At 42.5% G+C, this 19771-nt stretch overlaps 2 protein-coding genes and 1 long non-coding RNA gene across 7 annotated transcripts in view; 1 reads left to right on the top strand and 2 right to left on the bottom strand.

Annotated features, from left to right (window-relative positions):
• The window catches only part of LOC131883118 (synaptogenesis protein syg-2-like), a 44140-nt gene that overhangs the window by 19363 nt on the left and 5006 nt on the right, over positions 1–19771 (bottom strand). The window contains exons 1-5 of one of the 5 annotated variants that reach the window (XM_059230477.1): positions 11495–12032; positions 10398–10952; positions 8868–9000; positions 8630–8759; positions 7462–7540 (exon numbers count right to left, since the gene is read on the bottom strand). In XM_059230477.1, the coding sequence (XP_059086460.1) occupies positions 7462–7540; positions 8630–8759; positions 8868–9000; positions 10398–10632 (577 nt within the window). In that variant the 5' untranslated portion in view covers positions 10633–10952; positions 11495–12032. Of the gene's footprint in view, positions 1–7461; positions 7541–8629; positions 8760–8867; positions 9001–10397; positions 11109–11494; positions 12033–18495; positions 18788–19771 lie in introns of those variants that run through there. The other 4 variants (XM_059230480.1, XM_059230478.1, XM_059230481.1 and 1 more) reach the window with 4 other exon arrangements.
• On the bottom strand, positions 249–4124 carry LOC131883123 (uncharacterized). The gene is made up of 2 exons (XR_009373581.1): positions 4019–4124; positions 249–3845 (listed from the first exon to the last, which is right to left on the bottom strand). It is a non-coding gene; the product is annotated as an uncharacterized LOC131883123 (long non-coding RNA).
• LOC131883120 (uncharacterized) lies at positions 1942–4694 on the top strand. Its single transcript, XM_059230483.1, has 4 exons — positions 1942–2355; positions 2440–2953; positions 3189–3466; positions 3676–4694. The coding sequence occupies exons 1-4, from the start codon at positions 1942–1944 to the stop codon at positions 3847–3849; spliced, it is 1380 nt and encodes a 459-aa protein (XP_059086466.1). The 3' UTR covers positions 3850–4694.

Genomic DNA, 19771 nt, shown 5'->3' with positions numbered 1-19771 from the left:
GATATTTTGTCAGAAAAATGTTTCCAGATTAGAGGGTGGATTTGAAAGATATTGCCGCTTAGATTATCCATCATTCGTTCCCGTTTCGCATTAATTTCCACCGGCCCAATTTGTCATGCCCTGTTTAACCTGTATAGTTTGAAAGGCTGCCCACCCACCCCTTCCCGAAAGACGCATACAATTTATGAGTAATGACGCTCTTCATCTTTTTGATAACATCTACAGCTTCTAAATAATGAATCCATAGATTGGAAGTTCTTGGCGTCATTATATTTCAACACAAAACCATAGCTTTGAACGTCACACTCTTGTCCAGGGCGATTTAGTTGTCTCCCATAGTTTGGGGCAAATTTTGTAGGGATGGTAGTACAGTTCAAGCTTGGAGGTGGAGGCAGAGGCAGGGAGGAAATTTCAATCGAATTCGGGGGAGAAGAGTAGAAAAATTCAGAAAATGATTGAACACCCCCGTGAATCAAGTACAATCAAGTGCCCATTGAATCGTTTCACTCAAAAATTCAATCGACCCTAGCGGATTGACGACTCTCCCCGTCCATAAAACACCCGTTGTCGTCGCCTCCTCCTTCTGTTGTTACTTGTGTCCTGTCGGGAATTGAAAAGAAGTAAAACTTGCGCCAATCAAGACATTCCTTCTATCCCAAATGAGCAGAAACTCCATTTGATCACCATTAACAACTTCATCAGTTGATGAGAGCTCACTAGCGTGAAAGAGATTGTTTGGAAGGGCAAAAAAACAGTCGATGAGAAGATCCGTCTCAGATTCTTCACAGTCAGATGTCGTTCTCTCTTCCTCTGCTTCAGAAGAAACGATTTAAGCTTTGAAAACCTAGACCTGTCTCTTTCACGAGGTCTGAAATATCGGCTGGTATCTCAACCAATCAAAACCATAATTGATGCTCCCTTCAATAAACCGGCTTGAAACAAGCAGTGAGAGGGCTGCTGGATGGATCTCACCGAGAGCATGGCGAGGAAAGTTGGCAATATTAGTTGAATGTTAAGAGGAAGCCATTCATTATCTCGGAATCATAGTTCAATGGGGTTGGCAATGGCAATGAGCTTCTGTTAGTTATCAAGCCTCAACTCAGGATCAAGAGTGCCAAAAAAGTGTTTCAAGGGGGGCTTAAAAGCCAGTATGGCAGTAGGCACTCACTACGTGCAGTCTACTCCGTAAGGTATTGTAGTAGTAGGCACCTATGCCGCTGGAGCGAATGCTGTCGTAGATTCCGAGGGTAAAGCAGTGTATATGGGTAGATGAGGGTCTTGAAGCGGGCTTAAAGTGATTTGAGGCGTGCGTCATCTCATCTCTCGGACTGGGGTAGAAGAAATCGAGGCATGTTCGTTCACTTTTTCAGTCAGTCAGTTGGGGATTCAAATCGCTAGCAGCGAGTGAAACGAAATATTTCGTTGTCATGTAAAAAACTTAACGACATGCGTTGAAGTGTTAACAAGGTGGAACGAGAAGAGCAGTGTGTCATGGGATCATGTCCGGCCCTATGATTACGATTGTTCTGAATTCATGTCATGACCATTGGTCAAAGATCCGTAAGTGATTTTGTATTGATCATCCACTTGGATCTTCTCGTTACTTCTCCACGTTGTTTCATTTGTCTGTCTATCTATCCATCCCGTTGTGGATCGGGTTGACCGCGACAATCACTTTCTTCTTTGAGATCAAAGAGCTTTTGCTCATGTCAACGAAGGGGAGTGAAGGAATCCAATACAACGAGATTGCATCCGAGATGTCCTCACTCGTCGGTGTTCTACATTGTGTCTGACAACGTTCCTGGGACGAACTACACAACTTATACGACTTGAAGTCAAGTGAGTTTGCCGTTAATTAACTCATTACCGAGTAAGAATCAACTCCTTGCCGAGTGGCAACAACGAGTGGTGGGTGATTCATTCTGACATGCTCCAAATGACATGAAAGTGCTGGAAGACATGGCCGATTACATCAAAGGACCGGATACCAATTACACTTCCAACCTGGAGGAGTCAGTCAATGATGATCTTCAATCAGGTTCGGTGGGTCACATCTCACCCTCCATTCCCACATTCACCGTTGGAGGTGATGCAAGCGGGAGAGTGATGTTTCCCGATATTCAGGTGCAGAATGTGGTGATTCTGTCTCTGGTCCTCACCGTGGGACTTTTGGCCAACTTCTTGGCCTTGCCCGTGATCTTGTTTCGACGGACCAAATTTGGCAACGGTCTCTTTGCCGTGCTGATTCTCTGCCTCACTCTGAGTGACGTGGCTGTGATATTATTTAGTGTTTTGGGATCGTTGGTGGTGGAGGCGAGTAATTTGTTGTGGGGTGGCACACCCGGATCATGCAAGGTACGCAGATAAGAGTCAGATCACCGTTATCATTGATCAATTGCGAGCTCATGGCTGATTTTTGTATTACCTATCACCCAACAGGTCTACCATTGGCTTTCCGCTTGGCTATCAGGGCTATCCGCCTATCTTTTGGTGGCAATAATAGGCATGGTGATGGTGAAAACCACAAATTCTTGCTTGCAACGGCTCCGGGATTGCCGGTGGCTACTTTTAGCTCTTCTAGTCGCCTCGGGGCTCTTGGCTCTGCCCGAACTTTTCATTCGGTCCACCGTGGACCTGGGACTGGATGGAGCCATTCAACAAGATATCTGCATCCTTGGCGCCAAAGGCACTGAGTATGGTTTCTATGTGGCATTCAGATTGACACTTCGTCACGTGGTCCCCGCCATATTGGTCATTATGACCATTCTCAGGCCGGAGACCAAATTGTCAAAGCGAGTGTCACATCTCTTCTTCGGTCATCTGTCAACCCCTTGTGCGTGTGGAGATGGAGGAGCTGCCTTGGGGCTGCCCCACGAGTGCCCAACAATGCAAACGGCCATGCTGAAGAACTCGGATACTTCAGCTCGAGAGTCTCCTAATCCAGCCGCAAATGGTAAGAGACCTCCAATTGGTGCCAAGTGATTTACAGCAACACCCAAAAGAACTCGAAACTTGACCATAACACACTAGGACTAGCTTTTTGAATGTCACGATTCTCTCCAGTTTTTCTACCTCACTTGTTGGTGGTTGGGTGGTGGGTTGGACGGTTAGATGGTTAGATGCTTAGATGGTTGCATGCAGTCTTCTTAGCCGAACATTGCAACTAAGCCATGCACTCCATATTCCAGGTCATGTCATCAATACTGTACCACCGACCACCATCTCAACCTCGCGTCCAGATTTGGTCATGGATTCGGAGCCAATCAATGGTCACAATGGCCACACCAACGGCCTGGTGAGTAATGGCAACGGGGCCAAGATAAGGTTCATCCGTAAGGGCGGAGGTCGATTCCGAAAGCTCCTCATCCAACCCGAGGATCCGCATCGGCGGCGATACAAGCTATTTCTGTCCATCCACTTCCTCCTCTGCACCCTCTTGAACTTCACCCTGGATCTGGCTTTTCAGGTAAAACGAGATTTATAGTGACACCGCGACGAATCCGAATCTCCCCTCATCCTTCCCCACTTTGCATCAATCCTCTTCATTTTGTCCATTTGTGGTGGAAGCGTGTCCAATGGCGGCTCATCTTTCCCCCCGAGCTGCCAGGGAGCAGAATGTATCCATCCATCCGCTTAAATTTCACTCATCTTCCGAATCTTGTTGGTGCATTTCAGATCCAATCGGCCGAATCCAGTCAGGACCTGGTTTGGACGTCCACAGCCGCACCTCTCAGTGTAGAATACACGAATCATAGTGAGAATTTGGCAACTGCCATCTACACGTTTGCTCATCTCCAGCAAATTGGCGATCCCATCATTTTCCTGCTAGCAGAGTTCGCATTTGGCTAACCAAGAATGTCAAGGAAAGAAGGGAAAAAAAGTGACAATATTTTGAACAAAAATACAGAAGAGGCGAAAAAATGCCACCACACCCATTCTTTGAGCACGCAGTTACCAACACAAATTACGGGGTGGCCATTGGCTTATTTCCGAACGGGCCACCCTATCACCTACTCACGGAATGGTGACTGCCTTGAAAAAGATTTGTCTTTGAGGGTTCCTCATTTCTTTTCCTTGAACCGAGTGAAAATTGAGCGAAGTGAATGAAATGTTAATGCTCATCCATTTGTTTGTCTGAGAAGAATTGAGCCAAAGGGGTGACTGAGCTTGGGACCCCCAAAAGTTTAGCCTTTTTACTTGCTCAGAAGTCATGAACTCACCCAACGACCTCAACAGACGGTGTTTTGTGTCTCAATGTCACAGGGAATCAAAGCATCAGACTTTTCCCAGTCTTCCGTGTAATAGAACAATCAGCCAAGACCTTCCAACAAACTCCTCCTCCATCTCCTCCTCCTTCTCCATCACTTTTTCTTGGCATACTGTCTGGTCACGATGTGCATATTGGAAGTGAAACTTGAATAACACGTTCCTCCTGCTCTATCACAATTGACTCATCGGTAAACAGAGAGAGAGAGAGAGAGAGAGAGAGAGAGAGAGAGAGAGAGAGCAGAGGAAGCACACTTTTTCATCTCCCTCTAAATTTTCCTACAGCTTGCCCTAACCGCCAGTCAGAAATGATTTCGCCCCGTGTTAATAGCTTATGCATAATCTGAAAGAACATGCCGCAAATTATGCAAACGCCTCTTTCCCCATCTTCCACGACCCCAACCCCTTTTACACCCAGTTAGTACGTACATTGAACGGGCACCCAATTAGCCTTGTTCTGGAACAACCCTCGTAAACACGAGGAAAGAGCCTCTCGCTGACTTTTAACCAGGATTTTGAATCCCCATCCCATTCAAGGGGTTCGTTGCATTATTGCTTAACAACCAACTCCGGACGGGACAAATGCGATCCTGAATAGCGGTCAATAACCCAAGCGAGTGAGTGAATACAGCTATTCAGATCATTAGAGAGACTCTCGGAAACGAACGAGGATTGGCTTGACAGTAAGAAATTGGCCGCGGACAACATGATTGTAATCGCTCCGTAAAATCTTGCGGACAAGAGGGTTCCGGAATCTAATCGGCGAGCCCAGAAGAATATGGAAGAAAGTGCGCTTCGCCAACCCGACTTATACAAGGGAGCAATTACCAATTCAATTGACATTCAAGCAAAGTGGTCAAAGATTAACAATCAATTAACCCCCATGAAACAAAACGTCGCCTTTGGTCGGGATGTGTATAAAATTGAGTGGACCAGACAACGGACAATAAAAGTATTCCAAAAGCAAATTCGCATTGAACGTGAGTTATTTCCTGCGATGTACAGACGTGAGTGAAAGAGAATGGCATTTTGGCCCAAAGTTTCCGTATTGCTGATATTTTCTTTTCACTTTACCCCCTCCAATTTTCCCACCCGAAGCGATCATAGAGAGGGATCATATTTCCCGATTCTTTTCCGTTTGAAAGAGAGAGAGAAAAATACTCGTACTGTGAAACGGTTGACAAAGTGGGTTTACGATTTTTTACGCCACGGTTGAATTCCTCCCAATATCGAGCGAGGTCCACTCAGACGTGAATCTCATGATGATAAAGAAAGGCCTACTAAACTATTGACAAGAATGATCACCCTATCACTAAGTTATCATGACACCAAAAAATACCGAAAGTCTGACGGCAACTAATATGGTCAAATCCTCAGACAAAAAGCGAACGGCTTCTAAGCCATCAATATCCTCGGTATCTCGTTTCAATTGATAACCTGAGCCGAGTCTAGACGCTTGAAATAGTTGGAAGAATACGTTTAGTTCTGAATTGGGTCTTGCAATGAGCGAAAAGACTGTTTCTCTTCTTCGTACTGAATGTGACCGAATTTTGCGGTGGGTGTGAGTTTTCTCCCCCATCCGGCGAGGTGCATGAATCATCTCTTCGAGCTCATCTTCCAGCCTTCCCCCGAAATTCCGAATTCCATATTTGTCCCTCTCACAATTTCGCTTCATTTGTCAAAAGGCCAGAGCTCCAGTTTTCAACATGTGCAAATTCATCGCGTTAATAATACGAGTATGCAAATGCAGTTTTTCACTTAAGCAATATGTTCGTATTTGGTCGAAAAATGACGTTTAGAACAATTGAGAGTTGAGTCTTCATACATTATGTTTGTGTCTTGTCAGCAAGTGAGAACTGCGAGGAAAAACATAATGAAATACTGGCCCCTTAAAGTTGTTCCATAGATGACCTCGACTTTTGGCCTGAAGGAATACTTGAGAATAACTAAGAGTACAAGTAATTTAAATCATACATATGGCTTTTCTCAATAAATTCTATTTTCTCTTCGTACCCCTTCCTATCTTGGCTGGACAGCTGTTCGCAGTTAGTTTATCTGGATAAAGAAAGACATGGACATAGAGGGAATCGGGAATTCTTATTCACTGGAAATGCATTCAATCTACACAATTTAATTCATTGATGGAAGGTTTTCCCCTCTCTGAAGAGAGGAATTTTGTTATCATTTAACTTATTTAAAAAGAAACAAGTCTAAATTCAACTCGTTTATCCGCTCAATATTTGCCAAAATAGCACCTAGCAAGTAAAATTTAGAGGTCAGAATGACTACGTAAGAGTGCTGAGATGAAATAAGTCTTTGAAAAGCGTTTGCTCAAGACTTAACGATTCCACATGGCATCGTTTCTTTTCCGTGGTTTTAGTCTTGCTTAAGTAGAGGGAGAGGGTCCATTGCAAATTTTAATGTCCACAACAAGTCAGGAATTTATTTCTCTCCCAATGTAAATTGACCCAACGCACATACACTCACACACACACACCACGGACAAAAGGGGGATAGGAAATTCGAATATCATACATTCGTTCGGACATTCAATTTCATTTCAGCTCAAGTCGAAACGCTCATAACATTCTTCAGCAAAGGTGGCCTCTTGAGCCAATTCTACGTAAATCCCCAAAAGCACCAGTGCCAAACAACTCAAAGATCTAAGTAAATCCCGGCTCACTTAAGAGTGATGGCTCAACGACCAGTTCTAATATACATCAGGCCCTCTTTGATCTACTAGGCCTTCACTAATGCGCTCTCTATTCAAGAAGATGCTCATGAAGAGGGCAAACTCAGGCGTGCATGTGACGTAAAGAGATCAGGATTTATCTGGCATTGTGAGCGCATTTCTTTCTACCTTTGGCTAGAGAACGAAACATTTGAAAAATGCGGTCAAGCTCAACCTCTTGCGAACAGACCGGAAAATGCTCTATGCCTCCAGTACCTCAACAACAACAGCAGCACCAACAACGCGGATTTTGGGTGCATAAAACGTGGAAAAATCATCATCACTGGGAACGAGTGATAAGCCCCATTTGTTGCCTTGAATCTAGCCGAGGCTCATTGAAAAACATCTCGCTTCCCTGGAAATGTGAGCACGACAATTGATCACTCACGTGGTGTTTTGCGAGCAATACCGTATGTACAGTAGCCTGGAATCGCAATCCAGCGTGTGATCCTTGGCCGACTTACCTACAACTGTCAGATTGAGTTTCATGTTCTTCGTTGGAGAATTCCTGTAATCAACCCGACAACGATACACGTCTTCATCCTGGAATGAGAAAGCACAATTCAAGCTTCATTGGCGAAAAGCAGTAAAGCTACCGTACGTAGGAGACGGAATGAGATGAGAAAATGTGCGGACGATTAAGGTCGTAGTCCCACATATTGTTTCCTGATTCATGACAGTGAAGCTACAAGCTACTCATAGACTAATAGAATAGGTCGTTGAGATTTTGTCTCAGTTTTTACACTGATTAACAGATCGGGGCAAAAATCCCGCCTCGTTAAGTTTTTCCCGTTGAATCAACACAATTGTCAAGTTCTTCCTCAAGTTCAGAGGAGCATTGGCGATCGTCTACAAACTTACAAGGAAGTCGACATATAGCAAATGAGCATGAAAATGAAACATTGGATAGTGAGATCTTCTTATTAACAAAATGGGAAGAAGAGGTGAATAATCCAGGCTGTTGATGCCTCAAATATTTTGAAGGATTGACAAAAAGAAATGGGATTTAAAGATCTTTCCACACCATCAGCTCAAGGATCGTTTGGCGGATGTGGATCTCTAGACTTCCATCAACTGAACACACTTGTGGAGGTGCGGGAAAACACCACGCCACTCCATATATGACTAAACTAACTCCGACTTCAAGCTCTGCCTTTTCTTCAAATGCCGTATCCAAAAGGTAATCTAGAGCTCCAATCAGATTTGCTCCCTTCTTTTCCCATAACTCCGTATTGACGGAGAGTCGAGTTGGCAGCCAAGAGGCTCAGCATCAGCAACAAGCTATTCAGCTTCGTCTTTGCCGTCTTCACGTTCTTCGCCTTCTTCGTCATCGAAAGAAGTTGAGGCTTCCAAACTCATGAAGCTCATGAGCTGATATGACATTTGAAGACGTAGAGATGGTGAAAACTTGACGAAAACACTTCATCCCTGCATGTATCTGCCTCATGCCTCTTGGGTTAATACTGGAAATGGGGCATCCAATCATCTCAAAATTCGCTGTCAGGACTGCACCCTCGATTTTGTACCACAGCCTTGGCTTTCATCTTTCATTGCTTTTACAACATTGTGTGTAGTGGGGCTATTCAATACATTCTCGATATCTGTTCCCATTTTGGAAAAGGGGGTCCTTACATCCAAGCGGACATCGTTGATCAATAGGAATGTGGGATCGGTTCCGACGCGAAAAAATGCCCGATTCCCAAAGGGTTCGTTGGCAGACCAATGTTTCCCATCCTCAGAGTCCCGACCACGCACATCGAAACTGGAAACAAGGGGACACGTCAATACTACTACTACTATAAATAACCTGGGTTATTCTTTTTATTGTACAAAATGTTTAGTGTAGTACAATTTTGCGTCATTCATTCACCTATAGAGAGGCTTCCCGGCCTCGTGGCGATACCAAAGAACGAGGTACACGTCATCTTTCGGGTCACTCGGGTCGATGTCACAGGGAAGCTCGGCTTTACGGCCAATGACGGCATGCACATCCACGATTGGAACTAGAATGGAACAAGATGGATATACATACATAAAAGGAGCATTATTCGGGGCACTTTTGTTCCAAGCGCCAAACAAGTTGAATGGACGAGGGAACCTCGAATGTCGACGAGTTCAAAGTTCATTTGCTTTGGCTGCATCTTTGTGGATCCAGGGTTCCATTGGTTGGGTTGAGAATGCCCGCTTACACTTAGAGCATCATCATCCATCCTTGATGGTTTTGAATGGGGGGCCAAGACCGACCAAAAATTGGGGGCTTGTTTAATCAAGAAGTGATCCAGTTGTGAGACTGAGACCGCTTTGGTTTAAGCGGGCCCCTCATTTCCATCTCCTTCACTGCTCGTATTAGCTTGCCTCTCTTTCTTGCTTGCTTACTTGCCTCTCTTTCTCTCTCTCATCTCTCACCCTTTGGCTTTGTTGGGCACATTTAAATTTGGAACTCTCTTCTTTGTTGGAGGCAACTGGGATGGGATTACACAAACTCAAGGATAAGATGTTTGGCAGAAGTGGTGCTCGACAATTGATTGTGGATCAATTAAATGATGATCACTTCTCATAATGAGGATTCATAACAACATTTTACGTGTCAAAAATCCATCCACACATCGAAATTTGAGCTTGGGAATCAAGCCCAACCAAGTATGGAATTGGATTGGGCTTGATCTTTGAAAAGAGCTTTTGAAATCATGGGAATTCAACGAGCTTCACTCAAAAGTGATTGCAAAGCTTCTCTTAATATCCTCGTCTTTCCTTCTATTCAAAAGGGCTTCGCAGTCAGATCTCGCTGGTATAAAATTGTACTCGAATTGGCAGCTTCCGTTTGTGAATCTGATGGATCTCTCTCTCTCTATAAGTAAATGGTCCCAAAAGAGGATCAAGGTCAGGCGCCAAAACGCCCCCTCCCACCTTTATCTTTGAGAGTTCATTCTCATTCCATCTCCCTCTTCGTACTTCATTCTCCCATTTCTTTATCATCCCCGTTCTTTTCTTGTTCCCTTGTTCCTCAATCAGACGACATTTTCCAATTGATTGAACCTGCTCAAACAGAGCGATTGACACTTCCTTGTCAAGTTGGGAATGAAAATGAGCCAACGACCTGATTTAATTTCCTCTGGACACGTGGGGCAATGCCCTGACGCTGAAAGCATTGTTCAAGAAACGGAAGGACAATACCCCAAAAATATCCAAAAAGAGACTGCATCAATGAAGGCTCAGATGAGACACAGAACGATCTTGCCCTGAATAATGATTCACTGCTAATCAGGATTGCTCAGACCTTGGAGAGTCAACAAACTTTAAAAATTTCAAATTTCATGGTAAACATTGAGAATTCGTCAAATGACGGATCGATCCGACGAGGTTCGAGTGTTCCTGGCTCGAAATTCCAGTTCCAACTCACTTGGCTTTTCGTCATCTTCGTATTCCTGGGTGGTCGGCATTTGGTGGACCTTTTTGGTCGAGCTGGGATTGGGCGTGAATCCATTGGGAAACTGAATGGGTCGATTGTATGGATGGAGCCCAATCTGTGGTTCACTCATGGGATGTGGGCCCTGAGCTCGAGCCCTATGGTAGGAAATCATAATCAAGAGGAACCAGAACAAACACTCGTTGGCGCACAATCTCAAACTGATCATGGTAATGAAGCGAGCGTAGACTAAACGGAGGCTGTTGGTGCTTGGACCCGATAAATCCTTTTGCTTTCCACCCCTGTTTCTGGGTGCTAATCGAATGAACGACCTAGTCTTTTCACTTTATCCAATATCAGTTAGGAACGACTGGGAACACGGAGAGACTTGTTGGTCTTCGATGGCTCGTGAATGAACCGAACAAACCCAACGTTAAACGAACGCGAAGGCACTTTCTGTTTTATCCACAACTCGCTTGGTCTTGGCCGGTTTCCTCGATGAAGGACAAACAATCCTTTGGCGAAGAACACGGGAATGTAATTCAATTACTAAGAAGTTTTTATAGAGCTGGAAAATCTGAGATTCACGCATAGCCTCCAAAAAGACTTTTACACGTTGTATGTAAACGGTTGGTTTTCACGTTTCTTCAATTTCGGAACAGAGTCCTCAAAGGCCGGAAAGACGTGTGGGTTGTGATCGATATCAACGACCCTACAACTCTATTGGCTACTGGGAACTGGGTAGTTGGAAGTCAATAAGCCGATATCATTGCTCCGTGAAAGCTCTAATTTTGCAGGGAGAATAATTAACAATGACAACTTGAGTTATGGCCGAGGTTCCCTTTGCTCACTGCAATGGTAATGGACTAGGAATTGCGTGAATGAGGGTGTCAAAATAAGTTATGATTGGAACAGCGTGACGTCATTGACACCACCAAATACTCCAGCAAACGGGTTCGCATTGCCATTGTCTAGTGGGACTGGCCAATACCGGGTCAGACATTGGAAGAAGGGATTACTCCAGTTGAGTGCCACAAATCGATACACTTGATGAATCTAGTTTTTCCAGCTCTGTAATCACACTTCCTTACCCCCCAGGAGTTGCCCAAGATGTCCGAGAGAGACAGAGAGAGAGAGAAACTTGTATCAAGATAAAGGCCACCCGAGAAGCCGAGTTTCTGGTTGAAGTGGCCTTTGATAGCACGAGAGCAATAATGATGCTATTCTTCGTGAGGAGGAAATTCCTTTCGTTTTTCGCCTTCGAATAAAAGCCCAATGATGATCCGAGCTCAATAGTAGTCGTAGTACTCAACAACGGAGACACGAGCGACGCCAACCAAGGTGGCTGGTTTATGATTTGTCGCTTCGTGGTATTCGTGCGTTCCATTCAGCCGTGGTTCCTGCCTCCGTTTCCCGCTTGACTACTTTGTAGTAGCTTACCTAGACAATGCACAGCTAGATGGTGCTAGGCTTGGCAGGCTAACTCCCTGGCTGCTGAGCTGCTAGGCTCGTAGGTCGGTCGGTCGGTCGGTCGCTTCCGAGTGGTCCATTGGTTTTGGCCTTTTTGTCTCCCTCTCCCTTCTTCGCCGACTGTCCAGCCTTTGCGAGAGAGAGAGTATGTTTTCGGGCATCAATTTGCCAGCCTTCTTTATTCTAATAGTTGATTTCTGCCACGCCGATTCTGAACAATGTGGAACCGATGGACCCAGTTGAAAATTAGGGCCAATTTATGGATAATCTTCGCAATACAATTCACGGTTATCTCACTTATCTAATCACCTGTTTTTCTTTTCGCGTGCAAAAGAGGGCAATTGCACATAGCGTCGTAGATTATCTCCTTAAACAACATATTTGTATCTAATTGCCGGTATTGTTATGATGAAACATCTCATCTGGTTACGATCTAATCATTCATCTGCTTTGCTTCATGCAAAAGTTCTGCCTGATTTTTCCTGGACTTTTATAACATCTTTTGACATGGGTGTGCCGGCACAATACAGATTACAAGTGCCCCTCTAACTTGATTTCAAAACTTCAAGGAAGAAACTTTTTTGATACCCCTCAGAACGAGAATTTATTGGCAGAATGGAAGTTGAACCCGTTAACCAATAAAACATCATCAACTATGTTACTTATTAAGTTATTATAGTCTGTTTGTCAAAAAGTACCCAGTTTAAGAGTAAGAGTAAATCCACATATATTTAACTTATTTAGCCTTCAGTTTCTCAGCATATCATTCACCATAAACATAGTTAAGACGGGTTAAAACCTCATTCAACAAAAAAAACCATGTTACCGACATCCAATATCTCTATTCTTTGATCAAATATTCCAATCATATTGCTGGTATGAAAGTCTCCAAGTCAAGCTGAAAAAAAACTAATGTGATTGATAGATTTATTTATTTCAGGAATAATATTTCAAAAACCGATAATAGCAAATAAGCAAATAGTTTATGCACCTTTTGCACACACATACGTTCTTAAGCCTATATTCCTTAGGCTCTGGATAAGCGACAGCTTTTTTTTTTCACCGGAAAATGGGCAAGAGATTCAGAAGCAGTAGAGAGAGAGAGAGAGGCAGAAATAATGGAACAGGATACAGTAAAAAATTAAACTACAGTATGGGCCTGCAAGTTAAGCAATTCGTAAGTTTGCAGGATTCAGAGCAATATCTTTGTACCATGCGAGTTTTTACTTCCTTTTTTAACGTTTTTGGGATTAGATTTCGACCAATAACACCAACATTGTTCCATTGATTTGGAAAGCGTAATTTGGAAGCTTCTGTAGAAATAACGCTATTCACCAAGCCTAGTGTTATTTTCCATGTGTATATGTCTAATGTTGATGGTAGTTCCTTTAAAAATACTCTTCTTATAACTTCTAGGACTTCAAGAGTCCTCAGATCATCTACATTGAGAAGATTATAAGTGGTTCAGTGTGGGACAACCAGCTAGCATTGTTTATCCAACAAATGACTCTTTGTTGTAGCTTTGTCAAACATTTCATTTTTTGTATCTTTGTGCTTAAACCATAGAACTCAAATCCGCATTTCAGTTTATTTTGAAATTAACCATTACAAAATTGCTCTTTTACAAATATGACATCACATTTGACAATCTTTTGAAGTTATAAGTGATATTACTTAAACAGAAAAGGAAACCCACTAGAGGTATATTTGTCTTCTCAATGCCAGGAGGAGTAAAGGGACGTGTAAAGAACCGGCTCGGATTTCAGCTGTGTGGGCAAGCCAGGCTGCGCCACAATCGCGGAAAGAACTACCATGATTTTCCAATGCTTCCAAATTTTCATTGACAAAAATGTTTGACATTTTAGGACATCGTTGGACTCTAAATAATTTAAGTCCAACATTCATTTGCTAAAGATATCATAACATGGCAAGTGACAAAAATATGCAATAACTATGAAAAAAAAATTGGTGCCAACATTTTGACATCAGTAAGAAGTGTCCTGACACTTTCTTCATGGTAGAACTAGAGGGCGTATGAAATCACAAAGCTTTACACTTCTCTAAAGCGCACTAGAAGAAAGATTCCTACTTTGCAGTTTCACAACTTACTTTTATCTACCTTATGGAAAGTAAAGAGAAGGATTGACAAAAACTAGCTAAGCCAGCATGAAAAGGCGATTCACATTTGCAAATACTAGATGATGAAGCTAGCTAGCCATTAAAATTAATAACCGATAATACTAATGATGAAGACGTAACACACCTTGAGTAGGTGTTACTTTTCCATTGAGGTAAATAACCTCTGTGGTGAGGGGTCTTTCCCAAGCTTGACCTTGGTCACTCATTGAAGAATGCTGATGCAGTCATAGCCTAGCTCACCCGTTGCAGCCACCCTGGATTTGAAATCGCTAGCTTCTGAGGACTTGTGGAATCCATGAATGGCAGCTTAGGATAGCATCACTCCATCAACAGTCTTCAACGCTCTCTCAAACAAAGTCCAGTTGGGGAAAAAACATTCCATCACGGAATATATATTACTTGGCTCAAAATACGACACTGTCATCAGGGAGAATCTGTTCATCAACCGCATTGACATGAAGAAACTTTGTGCTTTCTTCCTGTTTCTCTTCAATCGAGAATTCCAATTAGCTCGTGTTTACTCTCTATTTGCTTGACGGAAAACATGGTGGTCCTGACGATGGGACTGACGCTGTCACAAGAAGCAAGTGACCAGAACATTCCAGCACCCATGGATTAGCCAAAACGCGCAGATTGGTTCCAAATTTCTTCGAAGCAGGTGGTGTCTAAAACATGGGACAACATATCTGCTTATTAGGGTCTATCAGTGTTTCGAAGATGGCTTGAAACAGTTATTACTTCAATGTTGTTTTGTAACAACCCATTGCTATATTTGGAATTACCAACATCTAAAAGTCGGGATAGGTCAAAGACGTTCGTGAAGAAACACACCTGGTATTTGGCGAGATGTTGTTTGATTATCCAAATGTTCTGCACATTCGTCGATTTTGAACTCTCTCTAAAGTAGTTTAAAAGCTACTAAAACGGATCAGTTGAAACGGAAAAACCAACAAAAACTTTAAAAAAGAAAAATCTTCAAGATTCCAGTCGGTAATGCTTTTTCATAATAACCTTAGAGCTTCGCAAATAAACTACGTGTACATGGGTCATCATTTAAAGGCTGTTTTTGAAACACAAATTTATTTAAATTTATTAGCTGGTGTTTCATGTGATGAAAATATTTAACCATGAGTTTTTCAAGGTTTGGAGATTAAGCAAATATGTAAAAACTAATGATATACACACATTGAGTAAATATACACAGAGCCTGCGAAAATCTGTTTTTCGAGAAGAGATTTGCAGGGTAATAAACATCAATTGAAGCCCGAACCACTGGAATATGGACGGGAATGCGTGGGTCAAGAAATGCCACTTGGAAATCGAATAAAGGCATTTGCATGTTTTATTTTTTTGTTTGGAGAGTTAACAATCACATCGTACATATTCAAGTTACGATAGACAGTTTCATGTCGGCTACCAAATTGATTGCCCTCTCAATGTTCAGTTCATAACTCTTCGCAGAATGAAGGGGCTAACCCTCTGGAGCTAGTTGACTACCACAAGAGGGCAAAGTCATCCATTTTAGACCCATTCATATAATGTGCTCTGAGAGACCATAACTTTCGATCCAGGTGAAATTTGACATACGTAATTGCAATGACCTGGCCCAGTCATATTTAAAGGAAAATGCAACGCTCTCACTTGCTTCCAAAATGAATTTTCTAGGCTCTAGCACCCCCGTCCATATTCCAGTGGTTCATTTTTGGAATTTTGGCAAAAGATGCGCCGCAATTTTGTGCCAGTGGTAACAAAAGGGCAGTTCTATGCCTAGATTCTGGTGTTTTCTAACCTAGGGACCTTCCATCGTTTCAAGATTCTTGGCATGTTCAAAAAATTGATTTTTTTGAAGATTATTTAACCAAATAACAGAATAATCCAACTCCATAGAGTACTTGGTGGAAACCGTAAATCATAAGACTTTTCTTACAAAGTTCCCATATCTAAGGAAGAGTGGTAAATCGAAGCGTTGACAAACATCGGGACTCCAGGTTGGGCCCTACTTTGGCTATGTTTTTGGTCTACAGAGTATGAGCCCCCCTCCCAAAAAAAAGGGAAGAAAATTTTTTCACAAATATATTTAAGTGCTTTGAATTAGCCTTCGCCCCCCCACATCTATCATTTTAGCTTTTACCGTAAATGAATTGGAGTTGCTGTCGAAATGTGAGACAAGCTTTTAGATTGCCTATTTCAAGAAATGGGGATATATATTACAGAAAATCAGAGCACTTGGAATTTATCTAGCAGGTGCGGGTACATTTGAATCAAATATCATTTCAAATCAATTGATTTTTTTTTGCTTTGTCCCCCCCCCCTGAAAAATTAATCAATCTCGAACTCATTTGTGAATTCTCCTTATGTAAGTATATAGAGTGGTTTGAAATGAGTTTGTTTACTCATTAAAGTACTCGTTGTGCGATATGTAGTAATTCATGACTCATGAGAAACTAAGTAAGAGCAAAGATAAATCATGACTTTTTTAGACTATAGCTCTAACTAGAGAAAAGACACCCTTAGGCCATTCAGTTTTCACCAATACCGCGATAGGATCTGAATTTGAACACATTTAGATGCTTGTATGCTTGCCGTTTAGCAAACCAATTTTGGGGGTGATACAAGAATAAGCAATGAGGCAATGACTTGATTGATTGCCTTTGTTCAACTAGAGCAACCAGTAAAATAAATTGATTGGTATTTCACTACTGCTACCTTTGTGCCAAAATATGTTGACAACAAAATCTCATCTCATAAGCCTGTTGAGAGTGACGGTTCTTTCGCAGAGCTCTAATTCAGACGACTAAGATTTAACAGAGGTCTGCTCAACCCGCCTCTAATGCTTATTTAAAGACACGGACACCACATAGTATAGGTTATGACTTGACCCCAAGTATCTTTTCCACACTACCCATGGGCTTTAAAACGCTGATATTCTGGAAGGGCAAGCTTGGTTGATTAAAAGTTCTTCCAAAATTTGAAAGAGTATCTTCTCGCCTTAATGAGCGTGACAGCGATATATATAACAACCAAATCCAGCGGTTGTACAATAAACAGTGCTTTCTCTTGAACAAAACGTCCAAAATGTAGTGTTGGTCCTCCAAAATAATGGAAATTCGATGATGATTTCCAGTTGAAGGTGGGTAAAGCTTTTCAAACAGGTAGTTGGATTTATTGCACGTTGAAGTCCGAAGATAGTAACATAAAGGTAGCAAGGCATGGAGAGTGCGATGCGAGCTAACCAGGTGGACTCGTTTTCAGAGTGAATGGGCGACAGCTGAACGGCCGATAGGGTATAGTTTCTAATTGTAGAGGCGCTGCTTTCAATCGGCTGGAGGTGAATTGTTCCAGTTATCGATTCAGCTACCGTAAAACCACAACACACTCGAATTTTACCCCTCTATGTTTCTACTTCTATGATAGTTTTACCATGCTAGCGCTATGCAAGTCAATTGTTCAGCCACATCTTATATCTTCTTCATACTTTTGGGCTACAAATAGTTGAGCAAAGTTTGCAGAAGGTCGTAAAGGTGCAAAGATGCTTTAAGATTTACTAGAAACATTACAGCAAGGAGAGAGCTCTCGAATTGGGAGAGATTAAACAAGTTTGGGACTCTACAGTGTTCAGAGACGGTACGAAAAGTATCTGATACTGTACGTTTTCAAAAGCATCCATGAGCTTTGTCCCAACCCAGGATGTAGGGTCAATTCTAGTGATCGCAGAGGCTGAACGTGCGTTTTGAGAGCACCTTCAAGCCAAAATAAACAGCCGAAGAATCAATCTAATACGGACCAGACACTGCCTATCGGGAACATTGGACAATGCGATGGCTCAACCCTTCGAGTCTTCCTTGGTAATTGAAGATGGATGCACTTACGCGATTTGACAATTGCAGGTAAACACGTTACTTGGAGTGAAGGGTTCTCAAAAATTAGAATTTCGTTCAATATCTTTCAGACATATTTATTTGTTCTCAAAAGTGAATAGTTTTCTTAGCATTACTGAAAATAAGAGGTTGCGAGACTTTGTCTCCTCTGAGATTACAAGATCCTGACATAAAGGTTAGCAATTTGGCGGCTGATTATTACACATCGTTTTTGTTTTGACTCTCTCTGATTAAATAATGCAAAAGCACCTCCAAGAATTTGGGAGCCCAGTTTTGGTCATATTTTACGAAAATGTCAAAATTTCACTACGAACTGAACATTCATTTAATAAAAAAACACCTTTTCGGTCAGTCATATTGAGATAGGTATTTTTGTTTGCGGATTCATTTGTAATTATAGGGCATCCTCATATCTGGTTTTTAGATCCTGAATTAAGACATCCGCGAGATGGCGTTCCATTTCTGTTTGCCACAGACTTTACTGAAAAACCTTCACCTTTGTTATATAGCGCCACCTATCGACCAGCTTGTAAATAAGTATACTGACGTCGATAGATTTGGAACATGCCCCGTGTTCAAGTTTCTGGAAGTTGATTGATTCTTACCTGGTTTGTCCACGTTAGGAACCTTGGCATCCGTGCTTAATTGGTTTTTCGAGTTTTCCACGAGAGTCCTCACTTCACCGGGCAAGACCATCAGATGGACCATCCACACCAGTTTCCACATCATAGAACTTCACTACACTCACTACACAAGCTGAAATGTCACAAAATCTGTAACGAAAAGGGAACGGAAAAATTTAGAGGAGAGATCATCTTCTTGTGTTCCCTAGTCTTATTCTCCACCCCATCCCCTTTTCCAGCGTTTTAGGTCCTTATTTATGTGTTCAAAGTTGATATTGGCAAGCATCTCAGTGGGTGGGTCTCCTCGTCACTTTGTGGAATGTGTTCCATTGCTTCAATAAGTTTGTTGGAACATGCAATCTCTCAGCCGTTCTCTCTTTGTTTCTTCTTCACTCCCGCCAATCCAACTGGGACCACCACCAAAACAACTCCATCCATCCTCCATGTACCTACCAAAGCTTGGCTTCATTTTCCGTCTTGGATTTAAAAGTTTTCGTTCCTTGGAAAACTTTACAAATGTGTTCCAACCCCCTGGGTTGTTGTTGTCGTCGTCGTCGTTGTTACTCGGGTGTAAAACCAACTAATATCGCCCAATTCACCATGTATCAGGATCATATTGATTGATCATTGGATGCTATTTCCATCCAATATGGCGGAGTTGCTTTCCGGAGGTGGATGTGAAATCCTGGATGATCATGGGGCTTTGTTGGTGTTTCTTTCTTGTTGGTTGAGGGTTAATTGTTGTTTAGAGGGCATAAAGGACCACTTCGGGGCAAGCGTCTTGCATTCCAATGAGACCCCAGAGATCATCATAAGGACAAAAGGCACAACTAACCACACTAACATCCACAGATGAGCTCGTCATTTGTAGATCTCAAAACAAGACTCTCTGTTACTCAAAGATTGGAACCATCCCTATTGTGCTCAAAGTGGAGCCAAAACTATTTCGTTGTCAATGTGCGTCAACATAAAGCCCTGATGGGACAGCTTATCCTGTCTAAATCTGCGTTGAAGCTTCCAGAATCTGTGGTCCATCCATGAGGCTAATAACTGGAACAGAGTGGAGGAGTCAGATAGAAAAGAATGATGTGGACTGCACACCTCTATCCAGCCTTTCTCTTCTCTGTTGGGCCATTTTCTGGGCGGGAAAAGAGATGTGGTGTAAATAATAGAGATATGGCACACGTGTATGAGAACCACTGCGTTGCAAAGGTGGATGGTAGGGAAAGGGAACGAAGTAAACCCTGGGAAAGATGAG

The sequence above is a fragment of the Tigriopus californicus genome, chromosome 7 (assembly GCF_007210705.1).
Source record: "Tigriopus californicus strain San Diego chromosome 7, Tcal_SD_v2.1, whole genome shotgun sequence".
In the NCBI taxonomy this organism is placed as follows: Eukaryota; Metazoa; Arthropoda; class Copepoda; order Harpacticoida; family Harpacticidae; genus Tigriopus; species Tigriopus californicus.
The sequence above is the reverse complement of the archived record's forward strand: the minus strand, read 5'-3'. Positions and strand labels throughout refer to the sequence as shown.

Excerpts from the sequence above, each read along its gene's own strand:
- LOC131883120 (XM_059230483.1), top strand. The coding sequence starts at position 1,942 with ATGAAAGTGCTGGAAGACATGGCCGATTACATCAAAGGACCGGATACC. Across the intron at positions 2,954-3,188 it reads TCCTAATCCAGCCGCAAATG|GTCATGTCATCAATACTGTA; the intron begins GTAAGAGACCTC and ends TCCATATTCCAG. Across the intron at positions 3,467-3,675 it reads CCCTGGATCTGGCTTTTCAG|ATCCAATCGGCCGAATCCAG; the intron begins GTAAAACGAGAT and ends GGTGCATTTCAG.